Genomic DNA, 23136 nt, shown 5'->3' on the forward strand with positions numbered 1-23136 from the left:
GATGGAACGGTCCTTACGGATGACACTGCAGTTGTGACCCGCTGGGCTGGCTACTTTGAGCAGTTGCTCAAAGCTGATCCTCCGGCTAGGATGTTGGATATCTCTGGGTCCACGGTTCTTGAGGCTGATCCTCCAATTAGTTGTGAACCACCCAATCTCACTGAGATTGCACAGGTGGTGAACCAGCTGAGGGGGGGAAAGGCTGCAGGGATCTATGGTACACGGGGTGAACTTCTCTAGGCTGGTGGTAAGGCTTTCCTCCTGGCATTGCAAGCAATCTTTGCTTCCATTTGGGAGACTGGCATCATCCCAACTGACTGGAAAACGGGACTTGTCCCTATCTGGAAAGGGAAGGGTGATTGTCTCAATTGCAGCAACTATAGGGGGATAACAATGCTCTCGGTGCCAGGTAAGGTCTTTGCTAGGGTCGTCCTCAATAGGATCCGTGATCACTTGCTCACCTACCAGCGACTGGAACAGTCGGATTTTTCGCATAAGAAGTCTACCATCAACCACATCCTGGCACTGAGGGTTCTCATAGAGCGCACACGCGAATTTCAGCAGTTTCTTTGCAGCCTTTGTCGATTTTTGCAAAGCATTCGACCCAGTTGATCGAGCTCCCCTGTGGGAAATCCTGATGGTTCGCGGGATCCCCTCGAGGTTGCTGGATATCATGGCTGGCCTGTACACTGGTACTGTGAGCGCTGTGCAGAGTGGAAGCAGGACCTCTGTATTTTTCCCAGTTGATTCTGGGGTTCGTCAGGGGTGTGTTCTTGTTCCTACTCTGTTCAATGCTTGTATGGACTGGGTGTTGGGCAAGGTCGTGAGGTCCAGCGGCTGTGGGGCATCTGTTGGTGAAGAAAGATTCACGGATCTTGACTTTGCTAACGATGCTGTGATCTTCGCGGACTCGATGGATGCTCTGATCAGGGCACTCGAGAGACTGAGTGAGGAGTCTGAGTGTCTGGGCTTGTGAGTGTCCTGGATAAAAACCAAGATCCAGGCCTTTAATTACCTCTTGGGCACAGCCATCAGCAGTGTGTCTGTTTGAGAAGAGAGTGTTGACCTTGTTGAGAGGTTTAACTTACCTTGGCAGTGACATTCATGTCTCTGGTGACTCTTCCTGTGAAGTCAGTAGACGAATTGGAAGAGCATGGGGGGTCATGAGGTCGCTGGAAAGGGGTGTGTGGCGCTCCCGATATCTATGCAAAGGGACGAAGGTCCAAGTCTTTAGAGTCCTGATGCTTCCTGTCTTACTATATGGTTGTGAGACATGGACGCTATCCAGTGACCTGAGACAAAGACTGGACTCCTTTGGTACTGTGTCTCTCCGCTTCCTTGGGTACCGTTAGTTTGACTTTGTGTCAAAAGAGCGGATGGTCATGGAGTCCCGAATGAGGCACATTACCTGCATTGTGAGGGAGCATCAGTTACGGCACTACGGCCATGTGGCGCGTTTCCCTGAGGGTGATCCGGCTTATAAGATCCTTATTGTTGGGGACCGAAGTGGCTGGACCATGCCAAGGGGTCACCCACATAACACCTGGCTGCGGCAGATAGAGGGTCATTTGTGGAGGGTAGGACTGGACAGCATGTCTGCCTGGGGGGTTGGCAACCGAGATCCTGGGCTGTTTCAACATGTAGTGGGTGCAGCAACGCACTGTACCAGTGCATGCTCCCCAACTTGACTTGACTTGACTTGTTAATGAGTTAAAAACCCAAGCTCAAATGTCAATCGACACAAAGTTGATATGTATTCATGGATGGTGCAGAGGTAAAAACTGCTGCCTTATAACCAAACGGTTCTGGGTTTGAACCCGGGTGCTCCACGTAGTGAGTGGACAAAGACGGAACCGTAACAACAGAAAGCTTCTTCACTGTGCTTTCGCTGGCTAATAGACTGCTGCACTGCAACACAACTCTGCTTGGCACCATAAGTAAAATGAGACTTCCACTTGCAGCTAAAGTCACTTCAGTACGCGAGCAACTCTCCACGCTAGTGTTTAGATCTGGCAGTGCCATGCCATGCTGGCAGAATTCTAGTGTTAAAAATCAACAAATGAAATTTCTTGTTCATGTAAATAATCTGACTCTTTTTGTGGTGGCACTCCAGATTGTAATCAGGTGCATCCTGTTTGCTTTAGTTATACTTGAGATGTGTCTGTAACTTAATTGGAGTCTACCTGTGGAAAATTGAATTGATTGGACATAATTGCACACACCTGTGTATATAAGGCTATACACGTCACACTGCATGTCAGGACAAACAAAGAGGCCATTGTGAAACGGAAGAAGTTTGGAATCACTCAGACTTTTTAGATTTTCCAGCTTTCTAAATAACCTGGCAAGAAGAGCCTTGGGAGAGAAGAAGAACCCAGTGGTGAGGAAGGAAGAAAGCAATGGTCACTTGAAGAAAGCTTCAGAAGTCCTCTGCTGAGATGAGAAGACCTGTCGGAAGGATGACTTTCTCAGCAGCACTCCATCACTCAAGTGTTTATGGGACAGTGACTAGGTGGAAGGCATTCTTCAGTAAAAGGTATATTACAGCCCACTTGGAGTTTGTCAAATGGCATTCAAGGGACACTCAAAGCATGGGGAAAAAGATTCTCTGGTTTGATGAAACAAAAAACTAACTCTTTAGGTAGTACTCCAAGTACCATATCTGACTAAAACCAGAAACTGCCTCATATCATCCCTACACTGAAACATAGTTGTGGCAGCCTCATGCTACGGGTGTGCTTCTCCGCAGTAGGGACTGGGAAACTTTTCATATTTGAGGGAAGGACAAATGCAGCCAAATACAGAGACATCCTTCAAGAAAACCTGCTCCAGAGTGCATGTGACCTCAGATTGGTGCCATGTTTCACCTTTAAGCACGACAAGGACCTAAAGTGTACAGCCAAGGCAAAACTGTAGTGGCTTTGGGACAAGTCTTTGACTGTCCTTGAGTGGCCCATCTACAGCCCACACTTAATCCCTACAGAACAATTGGAAGGTGGCAGTTTACAGTTGCTTCAAATCTAGTCTAATGGAGCTTGAGAGAATCTGCCAGGAAGAACTGGATAAACTGATCAAATCTAGTTGTGCAATTTTTGTACTTACCCAAGAACACTCAAAGCTGTAACTGCTGTCAAAAGGGCTTTTGAAAAGTACTGAATTAAGGGTATGAATACTTATTTGAATAAAATATTTCAGTTTTAAATTTTTAAGAACTTTGCCATCCTTTATGAAAGTTTGTTTTCATGTTGCCATTATGGGTTATTACATGCAGGTTAATGGGCAAATGGCACATGTATCTATTTGAAATTAAATCTACAGTGCAATATCGCATGCAGAAAATGAAGTGGTCTGAATACTTTCTGAATCCATTGTATATATAACATTCTACTATATCAATCTGAAAAGATCCAGTTTACCAATTAAACAGGTAAATTTAGTTGTGGCCATATTACTTTTTTTTGTTTGTTTTTGAAAAGTTTATTTGGATGTTAGCTACTGATAAAAAGTGGCCCTGTGGATGAGATTGAATAGCAGTGAAATTATTGTCTAAGTCAGACATAGAAAATTTAAAAAAAAAATTGAAATATAAAACTTTTTACATAATCCTTTTCACTTAGTTTGTGTGTTTATTTTACATATCAAAAATTATATTCAGATAAGTATTTTAGTCATTTATACTTTTTTGCCATATGAGTAGGTACCAACTAGTAAAAAATAATTAATATAAAGTTTACCCTTAAATGTACAGTAAATACCAATCATAAGACTGTTTTTTTTCTTATAATTTCACTATATTTTGTTTTTAAGAATATATTTCAGTGTTATCTTTTGTTTTTATGTATATTTACCAAGTGATAGATTTTAATTATATACTATAACACATTCTCAGTTTATGGTATTACTTGGTTATATATTGTTTTGATTATTTTTATAATTTCTTGAGCCTTTTTAATAATTTTTTCTTATTAACTGGTACCTGCTTGCTTGACAAAAATTTTTTCACCAGAGCAGGTTATACAAGTAGTGATATTGGGCAATTTATTCATACAAGAAATAAATAATTACCTTATGACAATAAAAGTTGAATTAGGCAACAAATCAGTGAAAAATAAGCAGCAGTTTGTTTTTATGTATAGGAAAATTTTAAGGAAAAGGTCAGTTAGAAATCCATAATATTATAATAGTTGTAATATACTCTCAAAAATAGTTTAAAATATTAATAGAACATTATATCCTGTTTAATGTGAGAGTATTACAGCAAAATTCTAAGAAAACAAATGCATTTTTTACGTAGGCAATTTACACAAAGGTTTACAATTTAAGTTTTGATAAAAGCAACCGACCATTTTATTTTACAGGACAGCAAAATGATTATGAAGAAAGCAAGGAAGAACTCTTCATTGAAAATATCCCTATTAGAGGTAATAAAGAGAACATAGTGCCTGAAAGGTGTAAAATAGATGAGTATCTATCTATCTATCTATCTATCTATCTATCTATCTATCTATCTATCTATCTATCTATCTATCTATCTATCTATCTACCTACCTACCTACCTACCTACCTACCTACCTACCTACCTACCTACAATAAAATGTTGCCTTTTTTTAGAATCCTAGCAGTACCATTAATACATTTAAAATGATATATATATATATATATACTGTATACATATATATATATATATATTGTAGCAGTTAAGGCATTTGTCCACCTCTTGAACCCTCAGGTACCACTCTTGAGACCAGGTGAAAGTATAATAACTATTTATTTTACTATACTGTGCACAAAGCACTACACACACACCACACTATTCATAAATTACAATAAACTCTCTCACAATAACCAATCCTCCTCGCCCAGACACTTTGCCACCCTACCTCCCAGCTCAGCTCAGTGTTCTGGGCTTTCCTTAGTCCTTTTATAGCTCCTGACCCGGAAGTGGTTCCAAGCCAAACCCACAAGTCCGTTTTCCTTCCGGGTCAGGGCAAACAGTCCTCTTCGTTATCCCGGGAGCACGTCGCTTCCTCCAGTCACGTGACTGTGACGCACTCCCGGGTTATAGGGCACGCAAGAGCCCACTAGCCCCTTTACAGCGACTCCTGGCGGCCCCCAAGGTATCCAGCAGGGCTGTGTATAGAAACTACAAAGTCCATGAGGCCCTGCTGGAACTCAGGGCACCAATATGCTGTCCGGAGGGCTCCTCCTAGCGGCCTGGGGGTGAGGGCCGGACTGGAAAGCTGGCAATCCTCCACAGTTCCCCCCTCTCAGCGAAGCCAACTGGGGCGGAGCGTTGATCCCCGCGAGGGACGTTCTCCTCCAAGAGGACGCGTCATCCGGACCCTGGCGACGATGTCGAGACCCCCAGCGAACCTTGGGGGAACAGTGTATCTGTTATCCCACCGCTCCCCTGTCCTCCGGGGACAACTTCGCCATAGGTGGCCCGGTTGACGGCAGTTGTAACACCGCCGCCGTCCTCCTGGTCGCCTCTCTTCTTGGGACCTAAAACACCTTGGGAATTCCGTCAGGGTTAGCTCCGCCCTTTCCTCCGCCAAGGAGGGAATTATGGCCACTTTGCTGCTCTCTGCCCTTTTCTTTATTTTGTTAGGAGACCCTCGTTTTAATTCGGGGATCTCCTGCTTTCTCTGGGGCTTGTGCACAGCGTGAGGCTCTCTATGGAAAAGAGAGAGCCTCTTTGCTGTTTGCACGCCCGCTGTCCTATGTATTATTGGAGGCGGCGTCATTAGTACCACATCGCTCCGGGTAACAGCACTATCCAGCCGCCCCGGTTCGATTGGCACTTCCTCCGCCCCTCCAGTAACCAACGGCAACCCCCTTATCACGCGGGTCGGGCTCTTAAGGTCCGCATCGGTCCAGAGCGGCGTCTGATACCGCCGCCCCAGTTCTATCGGACAATTGCCCGACCACTCCGTCATTGTGCCACACTCCAATGTCGGGTTCACAGCGCTTTGGCAACCGCTACTTTTTAAACGCGGTGCCGGTTCACACTGTGTCCCCTTATTATATACGGTACAGAGGGCACCTACCTGCACCGGCGCATTAATCGAGGCCGGGGCTTCACGGCCTAACTGCCGAAGGTATTCCTGCAGTCCCTTCAACGGTGTTTCCGCTGTAGCTCCCAGCTCCTCTACACGCTTCCTCAACTCTTGTAGTCCCTGGAAGAAAATATTTAGGGGCTCGAGATATTTGTCGAGCTCCCCTAAGTTTATAAAGTTATTTGTCTCGGCCGGCAGCAAGGCTACTTCCTTGTTATGATCACCTGCCGACCGGGAACCAATGAGCACGTCCGCTCCTGGCACGTGCTCTGCTGGGCTTCGTGAAGGTTTCTGGGATTTGGAGTCTTCTGAGGGACGAGTGGCTGCAAGACACCGACTGAGGTCTGCCTTTTTACCATTAACGGCAGATCCTTCAGTCACATCCCGCCCCTCTTTCTTTTTATTTAATGTTGGCGCTGCTTCGCTCGCCGCCCCCTTCCCCTTCAGGGAGCGCAGACGCGTTGGGGAATTATTGACCTCACCGACAGCTCCAAACTGACCTTCTTCCTGGTCGCCGTCGCGCGGATACATCCCACGAATGGGTTGACCGCTTCCAGCCCGACTTGCCTTCTGGGTATCGCGGCCATCTTGCCACGGTACGAGGCAGGTATCCGATTCACCGGGTGTTTTCGGAAGGCAGGCCTCTGCAAAATACCAATGAAACATCCCCTGCCCATCGGGCGTTGCCCCGGCACATACCTCCGGATTTTTCCGCGGTGTCCCCGATTCATTTCAGGCTGTTGATGCGGCCGATTGCTGGCAGCCTTCTTGCAGTTGTGCCCTTCGGGCTTGCTCAGCCTTTATCGGCTGCCGGTCCTCCTCACAGCCAGTCAGGTAAGTCCAGGTCAGCTCGGCATCGGTCGCGGTCCTCACCCAGTTGGTGTTGGCCTTCTTTTTGCCAGACCTTTTCCCCATTGCAGCTGGCTGTGTGTCACAGCTCACGATAGCAGCGTTCTTCTTCGCGGGTGGAGTTTTCACCTCCGCGGTTACTAGAGGGACCTTCTTAGGGTTCTCTGCCACAACGAATTTAATTTTAAATGCAGATCCTCTGCCTCCAGACGGCCAGAGGATCCTGCCGACTACGCCAGTGTAGCAGTTAAGGCGTTTGTCCACCTCTTGAACCCTCAGGTACCACTCTTGAGACCAGGTGAAAGTATAATAACTATTTATTTTACTATACTGTGCACAAAGCACTACACACACCACACTATTCATAAATTACAATAAACTCTCTCACAATAACCAATCCTCCTCACCCAGACACTTTGCCACCCTACCTCCCAGCTCAGCTCAGTGTTCTGGGCTTTCCTTAGTCCTTTTATAGCTCCTGACCCGGAAGTGGTTCCAAGCCAAACCCACAAGTCCGTTTTCCTTCCGGGTCAGGGCAAACAGTCCTCTTCTTCATCCCGGGAGCACGTCGCTTCCTCCAGTCACATGACTGTGACGCACTCCCGGATTATAGGGCACGCAAGAGCCCACTAGCCCCTTTACAGCGACTCCTGGCGGCCCCCAAGGTATCCAGCAGGGCTGTGTATAGAAACTACAAAGTCCATGAGGCCCTGCTGGAACTCGGGGCACCAATATGCTGTCCGGAGGGCTCCTCCTAGCGGCCTGGGGGTGAGGGCCGGACTGGAAAGCCGGCAATCCTCCACAATATACAGATGTAAAATAACTTTTAAATTATTAAATAACATTTTAGGTACTGCAAAAATGTATCTATTACTCATTTACTCTTCTATAAGAAGACCTTAACTCAGTAAAGTGTTTATTCATCTCCGCAATGTGACCTACTAACAAAACTTCACTTTGGAGTGGTCTGAGGTGGTTTAACTGAGACACATTTGTCTTGATATTACATATTTAGTATAAGAATCCTTCATATTAACAAGTAATTTTATGATCATTTAAATGTCTACAAATGTTTCCTTTACTAATTCATGATAAATTAGTCTTGGCTTTAGCAGACTTTCATAGTTGCCTTTAGTCCAACAAGAGTTTAAATATTCCACTAGATGGAAGTATTACTGAATATCAATAGAAAGACAAACCAATTCAGAAAATGTTGTACATTTTTGTGGAAAGTAATATCCAGAATGGAAAAAGCAAATATAGCAGCACAGCTAACATGTAAATGTATTTTTAAGCTAGAATATGAAACAGCAGGACTGACATTCTACATAATTTTATATATATAGATTATAACAAACATAGAAAACTAACTTAGTCCAAAAGAATATTATTTACAGGTGGGACTCTGGTTATGAACAAGTTTCATTCGAACCAATTTTGTAAACAAGTTGGAACATGTACTGAATAATGTTTAATGGGAAATATGCACAAATGCATAATGCTTTATCACTTAGTTTTTCCATGTTAATAAAATGACAGACAATATTACTGTACAGTACTTTAAATCAAAATACAGATAATTTAAAATAATTTAAACTAGACTGAACTAACGTATTGCCAGTATGCTATCCTTATATTTAAACATCATACAGTTTTTGATAATAACATCTCATGTTGCATGGAATTGAAAAAGTAGATTTAGAAGTTAAAATTATAATACATTGTGAAAAGGACTACTACTACTACTACAGTGGATGCTTTTCACAACCAGACTTGAATCATTTGAAAAGGCTAGTGGATATTTCTTTCTTATGGTGTATAGGGTAAAACTGAAGGAAGTTTTAAAATGTGTACTGTATTTTCCTCATCTTCTCACAGAATATTGTGTGCACTGTTTGTTTCTGCTTTTATGAATAACTTTATTGTATCTTTACTGCACTGAGGAAAGATTGAAAGAAGTTAAACAGTTCAGTCAAAAATAAGAAGAAAGCATGATAGATGTTTTTAAAACTTGTAAGGAATACACAGTACATATATATAATAATATGTCTTCATATAGATAACATATTCCATGTACCTACAGTTACCAAACAGTGTTGCTCCATGGACACCCCAAAGACCTTCATATTTTCACTTAAAATTGTTTTATGCTAATAAAAATTGGCAAGTTATATTTGGCAAATGGCCTGTTCTCATCTAAAGTTTTAATATGTTCTTTTGTAATGTGGGAAAGAATGATGAGGAAGTGATTAATACTGTTACCCTCACTAAACCGGCATCTTGGGTTCAGAAGCCACAATTGGTCGTTGTCCATGTGAAGTTTGTAAGGTACTCCTACGTTTCTCCTGCATTACCCAAGACACATGTTAGGTAAACTGGCAATTCTAAGGTGACCCCATGTGGGTTTGTGAATGAGGCAATGAGCCCTGCAATGGTTTCGCACTCTGATCAACATTGTTTTCTCTGTGAACCTGATTTGGCCTAAAATGAGATTGTAAGCATTATTTTTTAAATACAGTATAGTACAATATAATTTCTCTCTTCTCAAAACACAATAAAATAATAATATAGTAATTACAGTATTTAAAATAGTTATCTTCAATTTAAAGGAGCCAAGAGATGTTGTAGTAGAAAAATTAGAAACCCTAACAATGTGTTATCCTTTTACAAGAGGAACCATGTTTTATGAAGTCAGTCACATTTCTCTTTAATTTAAGTGAATCATACTTTTCAACAGAGCCAGTATATATTTTGTAACTTGCAGGAAGAATTCATACAGTTAAAATTGAATTTATTGCAAAATTTTGTATATTTTTTGCAATAGAGTCCTGTCTATATGATTAACCTTTAATGACTTACACAAAGCTATTTCTTTACTAATAAGAAACAGAGCTACTATGTTGTGGTACAATCATGGAAAATCTAACATTAACAGAAGTGCCATTTTAATTCTGTCTTTTTTTTTACTGTGATTTGCCACCCTAAAAACAAATCATATACTTCTCCTTTATTGAAGTATTGTGCATTTGGTCCCTGATACCAGTGTTACAAACACCCTAATGCTGTCTTTCAGTTGGCAACAAGAAGAACAAGGAAGCCATTACTAGCCTGATGTGTACGTTTACAGAACAAACATAACCAACAGATATTTTAATTCTTTTCCAAACAACAGATATGAAGGGAATCCTAGCAGATCTAGTTTTTCTTCGAGCAGCATAACAGTACAGTACCACCTGAACAAAGTACTGTGTAGCCGCCTCTGATATTTGAATGAAAGTAGTCACCCCAATTCTCTACGATAAAGCCTAAAAACAATAAGGAACAGCGTAATTACATTTATGTTAAGTAGAATGCCCAGTGGGGGCTGTACAGCCTTTTGGCAATTGGAACCCCTGCAGATTTTATTTCCTCAGTTTACCTGAGGTTTTATTGTTTCTGTCCTCCCCAGCCAACTGACCGTATCATCAGATTTATCTTTAGAGACTTAAAAAAAAAAAAAAAAAACAATTCTATATATAAGGACTCTACTTCTCTATTAGTTATTGCATGTAATTGTGTACCATTTATTTATTTTTCTTTGCTTGGACCTATTTCTTTGATGTCTTGTTTTTTTGAGTGCTGCTGCTTCACAGATCAGCATTCTGGGTTGGAATACAGTATTGTGAACTTCTTCCCATTAAGTACCTCTGTTTTGTCTAGGTTTACTCAAACATCTCAGACTTGTTCAAACAATTCATTACTCTAAATTGGCCTCATGTAGGTGTGTAATTCTGTAATAAATTGGCATCCTGTCCAGACTTGTTTCCTGTTTTGGGCCTTTTTATGTGTTTACATGTAATGCACAAAGTACCTATTGTGAAAGCCCTGTTTGTCTATCTGTTCGCAAGACCTGTTTTTGTTGAAATGTGACACACTTATTCTTCAGGGAAATTTGACGAGACAGTTCAATTTTCTTTACAATATTTTGAACAGTTGGTGTTATACACAGTTTTAAAATTTCAAAATCTTCTTTTGAAAAGCATTCATGAATTTGTTAACTTATCAATCTTAAAACGTACAAACATTTCATGTGCCTTCAACTACAAATTAGTGTACTGTTTCAATTTCGCCTCAACGGTCATTACATCAACTTGTATATTTTGTAGATTCTCCTCTTTTACCTCTGATAGCTGTTACAAATGTCAAAAAGATCCCAATACAAGTTAATGGAATAGTAGTGAGACTGCATGTGCAGGATAGGAACTCACAGTTGCTGGCTAATTGCATGCGTGTGGGACAGCAACCCTCTAATGGTAAGTCAAGCTCAGCGCACAGAAACCTCTGCATGCATCTCCCTCCTCCCACTGCTTTAAGTCATGACAGGTAAATTAAATAATCTTAATAGCCATAAAAGTATAAAATGTAAGCAGGAAAAGCAAAGAGTTATTAGCTAAATATGAATGATGTACCCTGTTGCCTGCAAGCCATTGTGCACAAGGCAAACAAATATTCAGTCAGTACTATTTAACTTACACGAAACCAACCTTGCAGCCCCATTATCTGCAGATAATAAAGATTCAGTATTTGACTGTCCCTATAATTTACTAGGGTGGCCAGATGTCTAGGTTACATGAACAGTCCCAATTTCAGACTATGCGTAAATATCAAAATGTCCCAATTTTAATAGGCCGCCTATCCAATTAAACACTGCTTCACTGCAGCATCTTCACAATATATTTAGAACAGTATGTCTGAAACTCCAAGAGGAACCCAAAACCCCCACCAACACCCCCCCCCCCCAAAAAAAAAACTCAGATGGGTAAAGCTTAAGAAATTGTGTAAAATTTAAGCATCACAGGGACGATGAAGAAACAGACAAAAACAGACAGTACTGCCATTTATTTGTTTCCACTTCAAGCACTTTGTGGAATCATATTCATTCATTTGTGAAAGTGTTTTTTTTTTCTTTTCCATGCCCTGAGCCCTTACTGTTGATGATTAGATAAAGCAGGCATTAAGCACAGAGTCCTGTCCTGGCTTGTGTTCATCCTTTTGCCCAGTCGTTGTGAGATAGACTTTGGCTCCCCCCACCATTCAATGCTTTGAGAAGGTTCCAGCCTACTGAACTCAGTCCATTGAGGGCTATAGTACACACACCTCAAATGCACCTGAATGTTATGGCATGTATACATTTTCTAACTTTTTATGGTTATTATAGCCTCTATAGACCCTTGATACCAAATTTAATTAAGCTTTAATTGTATTAAGTTTATATATTTATATATAACATAATATTCTCATAAATATTTATATATGAGAATATTATGTTACATAATTGGATCTGCTGTTTTTTGTATTGTTTTTCTGTAAAGCGAATGACAGTTTCTTCCAGCTTCTTTTAATATTTATCTATATGTAGCACTTCATTATGGACTGAAATTTCTAAATTGTGAACACTGTCATTTAATTCTCTGCAGCCATAGTAATGTTATTGCATTTAGGATGAAACAGTGACTTTGCAAAAAATGAACACATCAAAAGTGAGTTTTTAAAATAAAGCTTTGTGTGTATGCTTGTTATCTGCAGGAGGATACAGGCTGTAATGTTGCAGCATTACTGAACTTCCAAAGATTCTACATGCATTGTCAAGAATCTTCACAGCATTCATGAAATCCTTTGACAATATGTAATGGTAATAAAACAGGGACCAACTTTAACCTGCTTCTGCATGGTCCCTGTTTGGTACTGAAAATTTAGCAATAATTACAGATAAGAGAAGCAGTTTGGTGTCAGTCAGACAATTCTGCGAGAAATAAAACTTTCTTGGCAGACCAGTAAGTGCAGAGTATGTAAGAGTCTGCCGCCATAATCACAAAATATGACTACTGTTTATAAACAAATTCACAAATGTATCACACTAGTAGTGTATATAAGAATTAAAAATAAAGTTGTAACAAATGTCATTATTTGTTTTGGTATTTTCTTTTACCATTTTCCATCTGAAAAGAAGGAACAAATAAGTTTAACAAAGTATCCTAATATAGCTATTTTGAAGCTCTTAGATTGAAAGCTTTAGTTCAGAAATGGTGATACTCCAAATAAAATCAAAAAATGAGATAAATCAGATAGCAGGTTCTGTCCCTTAAAATAAAATGTAAAGTTAGTCATTAAATAAATAAACTTTGCATGTGCTATTAAAGAAATTTGATTTGATTTTCTATTATTATAAATGTATGTAGCTTTCATGCTCCATCTACTGGACATTCCATGCTTCTATTTTGTTTCATTGTGCTGATTTGAAATTAGTAATGAAATTAATGGTAATTATTGGATGTGACATGGAAAAATAGGGTGACAGATTTTTTTGGGGGGGTGGGCAGGGGGCAAATGAATGACAGCTACAAACTGTGTAGTACATTATGTTTCATAGCTTTCATTTTTATTGTTTTTGATGCAGTGATTTTCTTTTTCCTTGAAACAGCTGTTTGAAAATGTTCTCCATTTGAATATATACCTTTCTGAAAATAACTATAAAATGATTAAATATTTTACGTTGTCAAAAAAGTTTTTAAGCAGTTTTTTCATAACATTTTAGCATCAAATGACATCCTAGTTAAATTTGTAAAATAGATGATCCCCATCTCATTTCTGCACAAAACAAATTTTTTTTGGTTTCATTTTGGATTAGTATTGTTTTACAATATTACAGTTTGATAACTTCATATTGTCTATGCAGTGTTTTTCAAACCACCATTCAGAAAAAATGCCAATATTTTATTTTGATTTTTTTTTCGTTTGTGCAGTTATTTTTGGTAATCCATGTTATTTTTATAATTGTAACAGAGACAAAGGCTTATCAGATGCTCAAACAATCAGCAGTGCAGCAGACACAAGACTCTCAAGATGAAGTTGATATGTCTGAGATTGAGCATGGAGGTATTTAAATATACCAAAACGTCAACCATTATTGTCTCATATCTGAAAAAAAATTACAAGAGAAATGTTTGTGATGATTTTCATTTAAAAATTAGTAATTACATGTTTACATACTTTCTAATTGTGTTGCTTTTGGTTAAAAATTTTGTCCAAATGGCAAGGTGATATGATATGTAAGTATTCAGTCAATTCAGTCACTGGATACACTACCATGTCTTTTAAAACCCTCTTCTACTTCTGTCTGATTTGTGTAATAAAATAAGTACAATAGCCTCTATAAGGATTAAAGGAAGAGAACTGTATAGTTTTCTTATTTTTCTTCTTAGTTCAAAACGTTTTGTTAGAAATATGGCCCCATACCCTGGGCTGTTTCTTCAGTAACGTGTAAATACTTTAAATATTAGAATTACTGATTATTTCAAAAATAATTTCAGAAGTAGTAGTCACAAGTTTAATTGCAAATAGCAAGTGTTTTATAGCCAAGATGTCTTGATTCTTCATGTGTCTGGTGAACTGTATACATTTTCACCTTTAAAAATGCTTTTTTGCCTAGTCTCAGCAGGGTTATTTTTATTTATATTGAAGAAATATTTGTTAAAGAATCATTAAAATGTTCTACTTTTTGTGATTTATTTACTATTTATTGGCTGTGGTTAATTATTATTTATTTAATCACTTTGTTTAGTTATTGAGTTTTTAATTGGGGAAATTCTTTATACACTTGCAAATTTTCATATACAGTTCTGAACTGAACATCACCATATTATCACAGTTTGTAATGAATTCTATTGTCAGTTTAATTCATTAATAATTTATTAGTCACAAAATAATCTGTTCCATCTCTTCAAATTAGTTATATTTGTCAGTTACATTTTATTCATTGCTTAAACCAGTTCTCTTGATCTGTTTTTGTTTAATGACAGAAAAATGTGGAGAGATACATTCTGAAAAGGGTGTGGCTGTTTGTTACCAAAGTCTTCAAGAAGGGTAAAATTAACTGCTTTTTTTATCCCTACTATTTTAGCTACTCATAATACATACATTTTAATCATTAAATTGCATAATTGTTTTAATTAATTTCCTGCACATTCTTGATTGTTATTTCAAGTCCTGACACATGCAAATGCACTTCATTTCTACAAATACAGCTATAATATGTCAGGTTATTTTCCTCCTTTTGCTGAAGCAGAGAATTTCATATTTTTAACATTTCATCTTACACGAAAATGTTTCTCTTAACTACTCTTGTACAAATAAGCTTTCAAATTCTGACACCATGCTGATTTCTATTTTTCTGAACATAATACCATTTCATCTGTTTTTTATGCATTGAATTGAGGCATTTTTAAAATTATTTTCAGAATACACTGATATTTATTTCATGCGAATTTCATGTTGCAGTTTTAAAAAAATCATTTTTGGTTTTAGTGTACTGACAGAACCTTAACTGCATGTGATAATATATAAAATTGAACCCCAAGTCATAGTACTTTTTGGTATAGTGATAAATAAATGTATGCATGTCCATGTTTCATTCCTTATGCAAAGTAATTTGGTGCTTGAAATATAATATTCACATATTTATACATTTATCATTGCTCTTTAATGTATTTTTATACTTAAAAGTTTTATCTTTCTTCAAAATCTTAAATTGTCTGTACAAGAATGCTGAACAAATATATAAAGGCACATTTATTCATAAGCTTAGACACTTCACAGGGAGTACCTTTTAAAGGTAATAGATACACATATTTCATGAAAAAAACAATCTGCTTTGATTTCATGCGATTACTTGGCACCATGCTGTCTCAAAGAGGCATTTAAGATAGCACTTAGATTTGTGGCCATGTACACAAGACTATATCCAGACATGAAGTGTTAATGTTGTCTCAAAATACTGCTATTCAGTAGCCCTTCTTTTTTTTTTGATGTGTATACAAAAATGATATTATATATGACATCTGATTCTTTCTATGAGGAGTATTGATGGCAAGTACATGGCAAATGGTTTCAGATTGTCTCAGTTTATTTAAAAATGTATGTGTATAGGAAAAGGAGGCCAGCAGGAACTGTAAATGCAATGGAAATGCCATAATGCAGGGCAAGCATTGGGCCATAAGATGACCAGGTGGCAGGTACCCTGTTATAGCAGGCCACCATCATTAGGATGTGCTTTACTTCCGTACTGTGTATGGAGCCCTTCATTGGAGCACCACTGCAAGTCCTGATACTGTGAGATAATATTAAGCATGTCAAGAATCTCCATGCCGTTAAGTGGCAGCAGAAAGACTTATCTAATACGTCTCCCTTATCACCTGCATGATGAAAGCATGACCCCAGAAGTTTTCTAGCACTTTTCTGATCCTAAAAAGTGGTAAGTCTGGCTTCATCTGAAGCAGTTGGGGAGAGCGAGCAAAAGTTCACCTGTCAGAAGTAAGAGGGGCCAGTAAAAATAGAAAGCAAAAAGCTTTTGGGATTTTGGGGATATAGAAGTACAGCAAGACAGGCAGGAGTGCTACTGCTGTACTCATTTGACAGGAATGATCCGTTTTTTAGTTTGCCCCAGAATGCTATAGTATGTATAATTTTGCCTCTAGAACTCTGTATCTGTTTTCCTAAACCCAGTACATTTTTATTAATTTTTATTAATTATTATATTACAGTATTAAGTTTGTGTGTGTGTCTTTAATTTTTATTCAGGGTCTGCTGAAGAGTGCCCCTACAGGCTAAATATGTGTGTGTGTGTGTGTGTATATATATATATATATATATATATATATATATATATATATATATATATATATATATATATATATATATATATATATAATATGTTCAAATAAAGACACTTAAATAATATAAGAGAGTGTAGTATAGTTTTGTGTTGTTATTGGGTAGCTAGTAGCAATGTAAAATAAGATCTCATAGTAACACATGGAGGCACTTGACATCAGTCTTTTGGGTGGAAAGAGATTAGCTACATTAGAACAGGCAGAGAATCTTGAAACACAGAAACAGAGAGCTCAGGTGCTCTCTTCCCTTTTGTGATCTGTACATAGTGAAATTTTTTAGATGCTTGCATTTAGGCATTCCACTTATAGTATTCACTTCTTTTGCTTTATTGCTTTTACAAGTGGTTTCAAAATCCAGTACTTGAACATCAGCATAACATTGCTGTATGCTGTGCCTAGGTCTTTTTTTTAATGGGGGGTCTTTTTAACCCATACCCCCCCTTTATTTTGTCAGTGAGCTGATGAGTGACATCAAAAGAAGCCTTGGCTGGACACAAATAAAAAATGGCTTCCTCTGTTGTCTTACAGACAATAATTATGATGTGCCAGTTAAGCCTAAACTACAGCTGAGGGATTTTACTTTAAAGCAGAGGCTTTGGCGCAAAAAAATGCATTTATAGCTCTTTGTGTGGCACCTCATTATGTGTGGGCCTGATTCATTAAGTAATTGGTTTGCAGTTGTTTACATGAGTATTAAGGCTTTCTATTCAGCAGCCTTTGAGAGATACATTGTACAAATGTTGCATGTTATGAATGCAGAATGAGAGGCAGGGGGCCAGTCCTATTGGCCAAACTGCACTCGGCTGAAAAGCAAGAGAAAGGCACTGGGTGCTGCTTTGCATAGCAATGACTCCTTCTTAATAAGCTTTACAGATTAAATACATGCAGGCTATAAAAGATGCAAGCAGATACTCTTAACACATTTATATGTTCTCATTTTAGTATTATGGTTCTGGAGATGGAAGAAAATTGGGTCTTTCATATTCATTTTTTCCCTTTTTTGTTTAATGTTTTGCAACATTAGACTTTATAGAATGTGATATTTATTGTATAATAAATCATGGAGAAACTAGGCAGATCTGCAACAGTTTATTATTAAGGATTCATTCATTATAAATCTTTTGCTGCTATTGTATCCACTAAAGCAAAATCATTTTGTGGTTGAGTGGGGATGAAAGGAATAATGTACGAAGGAGTAAGTCTTAATAAGCAGCTGCACTCCATGTAAAGACCACTTGTTCCCTTTTGTTCTGAGGTGCATGCCACTGCTTCCTCTTGTCCGAGATTCATTGTCCTGTTTTACTGTAGGCATTTATTTTTTTTCTCTGCCATGAGCAATTTACTTTAAACAGAATCTGCCTCAAACCAGACTGACAGAAAACCTTGACTTGACAATTTGAGGTTATGACATTCTAGGTAAACAAAAGGATGTGTTGAAGCCATTGGCCTCTGATCATTTGGAGATAAGGGTCATAATCTGAATTGAAACCACAGTAACAAATGGCAAGTAAAACGATGTGTGTGGCATCATTAAATTCAGAGGCAGTAAGAGCTAGCAACCAGAGGAGGTCACTCTCTTTCACAAGTCTAATTGTGCTTTGGATTTTCTGTTATTAATATAAAAAGATATATGTTGCATATCTGCTTCACTTGCTTTATACCATGTATTTACAGTGGACATTTTTTCAAGTTTTATTGATTTGTTTCCTGTGAAATTAAAAAAAGACTTTTTTTTTTTAAGTCATCTCATGTATAATTATGCTATTATTAAATGTATTTGCTAAATAACACCCCTGTAACTTTTTTTTTGTTTCAAATCTTTGCATTTCTGGGTGATATACTGTAATGCAAGTTCATTATCTGAATTAGAAAGCATATATTTTACAGTAATGTATTTCTGTTTTGTCAAACATTACCAAATTGTCAATTAGAATTTTATACCTAAAATGCTAAGAGAATATCATCAGATTAATTCTGTGCTTCTGTTATTAAACCATAATTACAAAAGTTGTTGTTCAATGTAGCAAGTGCTGTTTGAACTGATTTCTTCCATTATACTGTAATACTTTTCTCTTTGAAAAATATTTAAACAGAAAATTCTGTTTTAGAGATTACGTTTACCATTTTCATATTTCTGTAATGGAAACATTTAAAATAGAAAATAAAACTAGATTTATCAATTTACATGTGTTAATTTACTTTAGTTCTCTTTAAGCTCCGTATTTACATTATAATATAATTGAGTTTGCTTCCCTTCGCTAGTCTGAAAACTTTTGTTGTGTGCCAAACTCTAACAAGCCCCTTTTTTCTTGAAGTATTTTTAAGCAATAGCCTACAGATAGATACCATTAACTAATAGTCCTAAGCTCTTTAATACTAACACAAAACGCCAATTTTGAAAGTTACAGCATTCATTCGTATCAAACAGCTCTGACATTTATATTGCTTTATTGTAAGGTGGATTAAATACTGATTTCATAACACTGCAGCAAGTATCATATCTAGAAGAACTAGAGAAGTACAATTGTGTGCTATTGACTCCAGTTCTTAAATATTAATATTGGCTTTTACTTACGACTTTTTTATCCTCTTCTTGGCTTATGAAATTTTAAAGGCAACTCCCCTCCCCCTTCCCATTACCTTTAAAAAATTAAATCATAATGTAATAGGACAGAGAGTTAGATATATGTGAAATGCCCATCCATGATTTCCCATTCACTTATTCTGCTGCTCTGTTTTCTGTGATTGTGACTTTGTTATCCCATATGTCATTGAAGTAGGCCCTTAGTTTTGATACACCTTCATCAGTTACAGCCCTCATGTTTGAAATTGCCAAAGTCATCATCATTTAATAATAATACAATATAATGAATTATTATTATTATTATTATATGTAATGAATTATTATTATTATATATTTATTAAGCTTCTTTGTCCGTACCATGTAGAATTGTTAAGGTGGCCATGGAAATGTTCAATTACCAATTTGCCAGAAGCATATAGAGTCTTTGCAAACTTTGTTTTTTGTTTTTCTTTTTTTTGTTTTTGTTTGGTCTTTATTTAGTACAGTATATTTATGTGATTTAATTAATGAAAACATCAGGACTTTTTGAACCTAATTTTATATGTATGTGAGATTAACAAACACACATATACGCATACACACACTTGTGCATATTTAGTATTGTGTTTTCTTCTTTCTGTTATGTTACATTTTTAAGATTATTTAATTTTATGCACAAATATAGTATTCTAAATGGAAGTGCAGTATATAAAAATACATTAAAATGTAACAATCAATTTTTGCAAAGTATAAGTTGAAAATAAACACTATTTTGTGTTAGTTGCTGGTAAAAAAAAAGTGGTTAAAAATATCTATGTTGCAGTAATAGTCTGAAAGAGCCTCTGAAAACCATCTTAGTTCAGGCTAATTTAGTCTCCAAATGGCATTTCCAAACTGAAGAAAGAAAAAAATCCAGGTTTCTACTTTGAATAAGTCCTTTCTCTCTGTACCATTTGTTTTATGTTATAGTTAAAATGTCCTCCTTATCACTTGCAGAACTTAATTATGTCACCAGTTATATGAATTTTCAATCAATATCTTTCACTACAAGTGTTTAAAGATACTGCAGGGACGTACTGTAGCAAGTTAAAATAATAGAAAAATAGAGATTATACCCATGCATCTGCCCAACCTAATGTAATATGGTGAATGATCTAACCATGTACGATAGTGCCATAGTAGACTCTCATTAAACATTTGGAAGTAAGTGTTCTATTTAAATTAAAACATGCAATTATCAGTCCTTGTCAGTTTAGTATACATTTAATGAGAGACCAATGCATGATATATTCATCATTATTATATTGTCTTATGGAATCTCTGGATTTCCATTAGACATTTTATATCCATTGCAATTATCTGCATTAACAAATGTAATAAGTTCAATGGAAAAATGTTTAAATTACATAGATTTTTCTTTTGTTTGAACTTTGTACTTTTGAAAATTTTGTTCGCTAGCAATGCAAATTTATATGCTTTAATGCATATAAATTAGTGGGAGCACATTGATTCTAGTGATAAATGCTACAGAAATAATCTATTTTTTTTCCTGAGTGCCAGTATTAGCTGCAATGTGATATTTTTATATGTCTAATTTTTTATATATGTCTATACTGTTCACTCAGAAAATATTAAAGAATAGTGTAACTATAATTATAAAGAAAATTAGTGTAAAAATAATTGTTCTTTGAACTATGCAGTAATGACTTAAAATAACAGGTAAATAGAAGTCCGAGGCACTACTGGAAGTTTGCAAGTGTTAGTCTTCAGAAAGATAGGGGCAAATAAATATGAGCATTCAATTAATAATTTCTGTTTTAACTGAAAAATTATTTTAAGTTTTATTTATGAGTGGCTCCTACAGTATAAAATAATGCTTTTTACTGTATATAAAATGTGGTCAAAATATATAAGGAAAAATGTTTGTGTGTTTGATATGTAAAATAACTTCCCTGTAGTACATGTTTTATTTTTAGGCTTTTCCATTCTTGCCCCTTTTTTCATTTTTTTATTTTCATTAACTGTAAGGAGTGGTAGATGTTTTGTTAGCATTTTAATGCCACAGGCCACATCTTGTGTACTGATAAATAAAGAGAACCACAAACCGATTTTTGTTTTCTTTGAACAAAATTATATGGCTATACATAAATTAACTGAACTCACACTTTTTTTTTCTCTCAAACATACCCAAATCATGTTGATTTAAGTGGGTCTTTTTCTGTATTTCAAAAATAAAGTTTATATTCAATGATAATAAAATATTTGTTACTTATAGTAAGGTTTTCCTTGTTTTACTAATTTGTTACACATAAAAATGTGGTCAATAACATTTATATTGAAGAATGTGATTGTGTTTTTTACATTAGTAATATGTATGTATAAATGATAAATTTTAGTTTTTAAAAACCTAGATTGGCACAAGCAATCCAAAGTCTTCATGTCTGTGTCTAGCTAATAATTTTCATGCAAGTAAAATAGAATAATGTGATACAAGGTATTCATTCATTTAATACGCATATAATTCTGCTGAAATGTAGGTGGAGAAGCTTTTAATAGCATCTACAATGTCAAATCCATTTATGTTTCCTCATTCAGTTATTCACATCCACTGACTACTGGAAGTAGTGTAGACTTCATCAAATAATTCTGCTACAATGCATTTTTTCTTTGTGTATTGCCAAAGATGGACATATCACACAGTGTCAGTAGGGGGCAGTCATATCTTGAATTGTAGAGACAAGTCCATTACACAGCTTAGTAAATAAACCTTTTAATATAATTTTGTTTGAAAACAGGCCATTTATGCCTAGAATGGAAGTTGGAAGCAATGAAGCTCTCCAAAATGCCTTTCTCAACAAAACTACACTGTTGTGACTGCTGTTATGATTTTGTGTAGGAGTAAGGAGCATTAAAGAGAGAAGTGGAAATTAAACATTAAATTATAATGATTTTTGTTAGTTTAATTAATTGCAAAATGAGTAATAAATAACTATATTTTAACAGATACTTTGAACTTTTTACATAAATATTTGACATTTCATTCTTTCATTTATTTTCATATGTATTACTGTATTTGCTTGTTTACTGAATTACCTTGTTAGAGAGAATAACTGGCAGTTAAAACATTTACAAACGTACAAGTAACCAGAACTGCTGCCTCGCTGCTTTCTCACTCATTCACCAAAAAATTAGTTTTTTATTAAGTTTATTTATTTTAATTTAATTTATCAAGCTGTACATTAAACAAAACTGCTTAAAATAGTGCATGGCCAGAATGATTTCCATTCCAATATATACAATACATATTAGAGAATGTACTGTTTTGATTATATATTAACTCAATTATGCAGTTTATGGTTGTTAGTGTATAGACTTATGTGTTTAAGGTTTTTTACTGTATGTATTAAAAAATATATTAGATGGATGTCTTTGCATTTTGAGTGTAGAAATTTAAAATGTTGTGAAGCACAGTAAACTATGTAAACCATTAGTTTTTTTTTCTTCCCTAAAGCAAGAATATGTCAACAGATTACAGCAAAATTAAACTAAATTTAAACATGGCTCTAACCTACATTAAATTTCTTAATTGATGAATATAGGCACTTTTCGTTGTGCAGTTTGGTCACATAATGCATTATCTGAATAGTTTGTTAAACAAATATTTTGATATTCAAAAACTGAGTCATTGTTTCTGACTACCACTGTTTTGTTTTCAAATATAATGCCATATTTGGGAGTGATCAGAATTTTTTGTGTAGTGTTTTTATTGAAAACAGCATTGCTTAAGAAATATAAGAATACTTTGCACTGTATCTTAAATGTACCTGCTCAGGATAATTTTCTTAATTTGTTGATGTAATTTAGAATTACTGACACTGCTTCCTTCATAAAAATTGTAACATATTCTTTGATTCCACAGCCGTTTTCAAACAAAATCAATTGTTTTCATAAACATTCATTT

At 36.4% G+C, this 23136-nt stretch overlaps 1 protein-coding gene across 2 annotated transcripts in view; it reads left to right on the forward strand.

The window, feature by feature from the left end:
• The window catches only part of kiz (kizuna centrosomal protein), a 181974-nt gene that overhangs the window by 145307 nt on the left and 13531 nt on the right, over positions 1–23136 (forward strand). For both annotated transcript variants that reach the window (XM_051925558.1, XM_028797521.2), the window contains 3 exons: positions 4359–4421; positions 13728–13820; positions 14744–14807. In XM_051925558.1, coding sequence (XP_051781518.1) covers positions 4359–4421; positions 13728–13820; positions 14744–14807 — 220 coding nt within the window. The remainder of the gene's footprint in view (positions 1–4358; positions 4422–13727; positions 13821–14743; positions 14808–23136) is intronic.

Source organism: Erpetoichthys calabaricus, chromosome 3, assembly GCF_900747795.2.
Source record: "Erpetoichthys calabaricus chromosome 3, fErpCal1.3, whole genome shotgun sequence".
Taxonomy (NCBI): domain Eukaryota; kingdom Metazoa; phylum Chordata; class Cladistia; order Polypteriformes; family Polypteridae; genus Erpetoichthys; species Erpetoichthys calabaricus.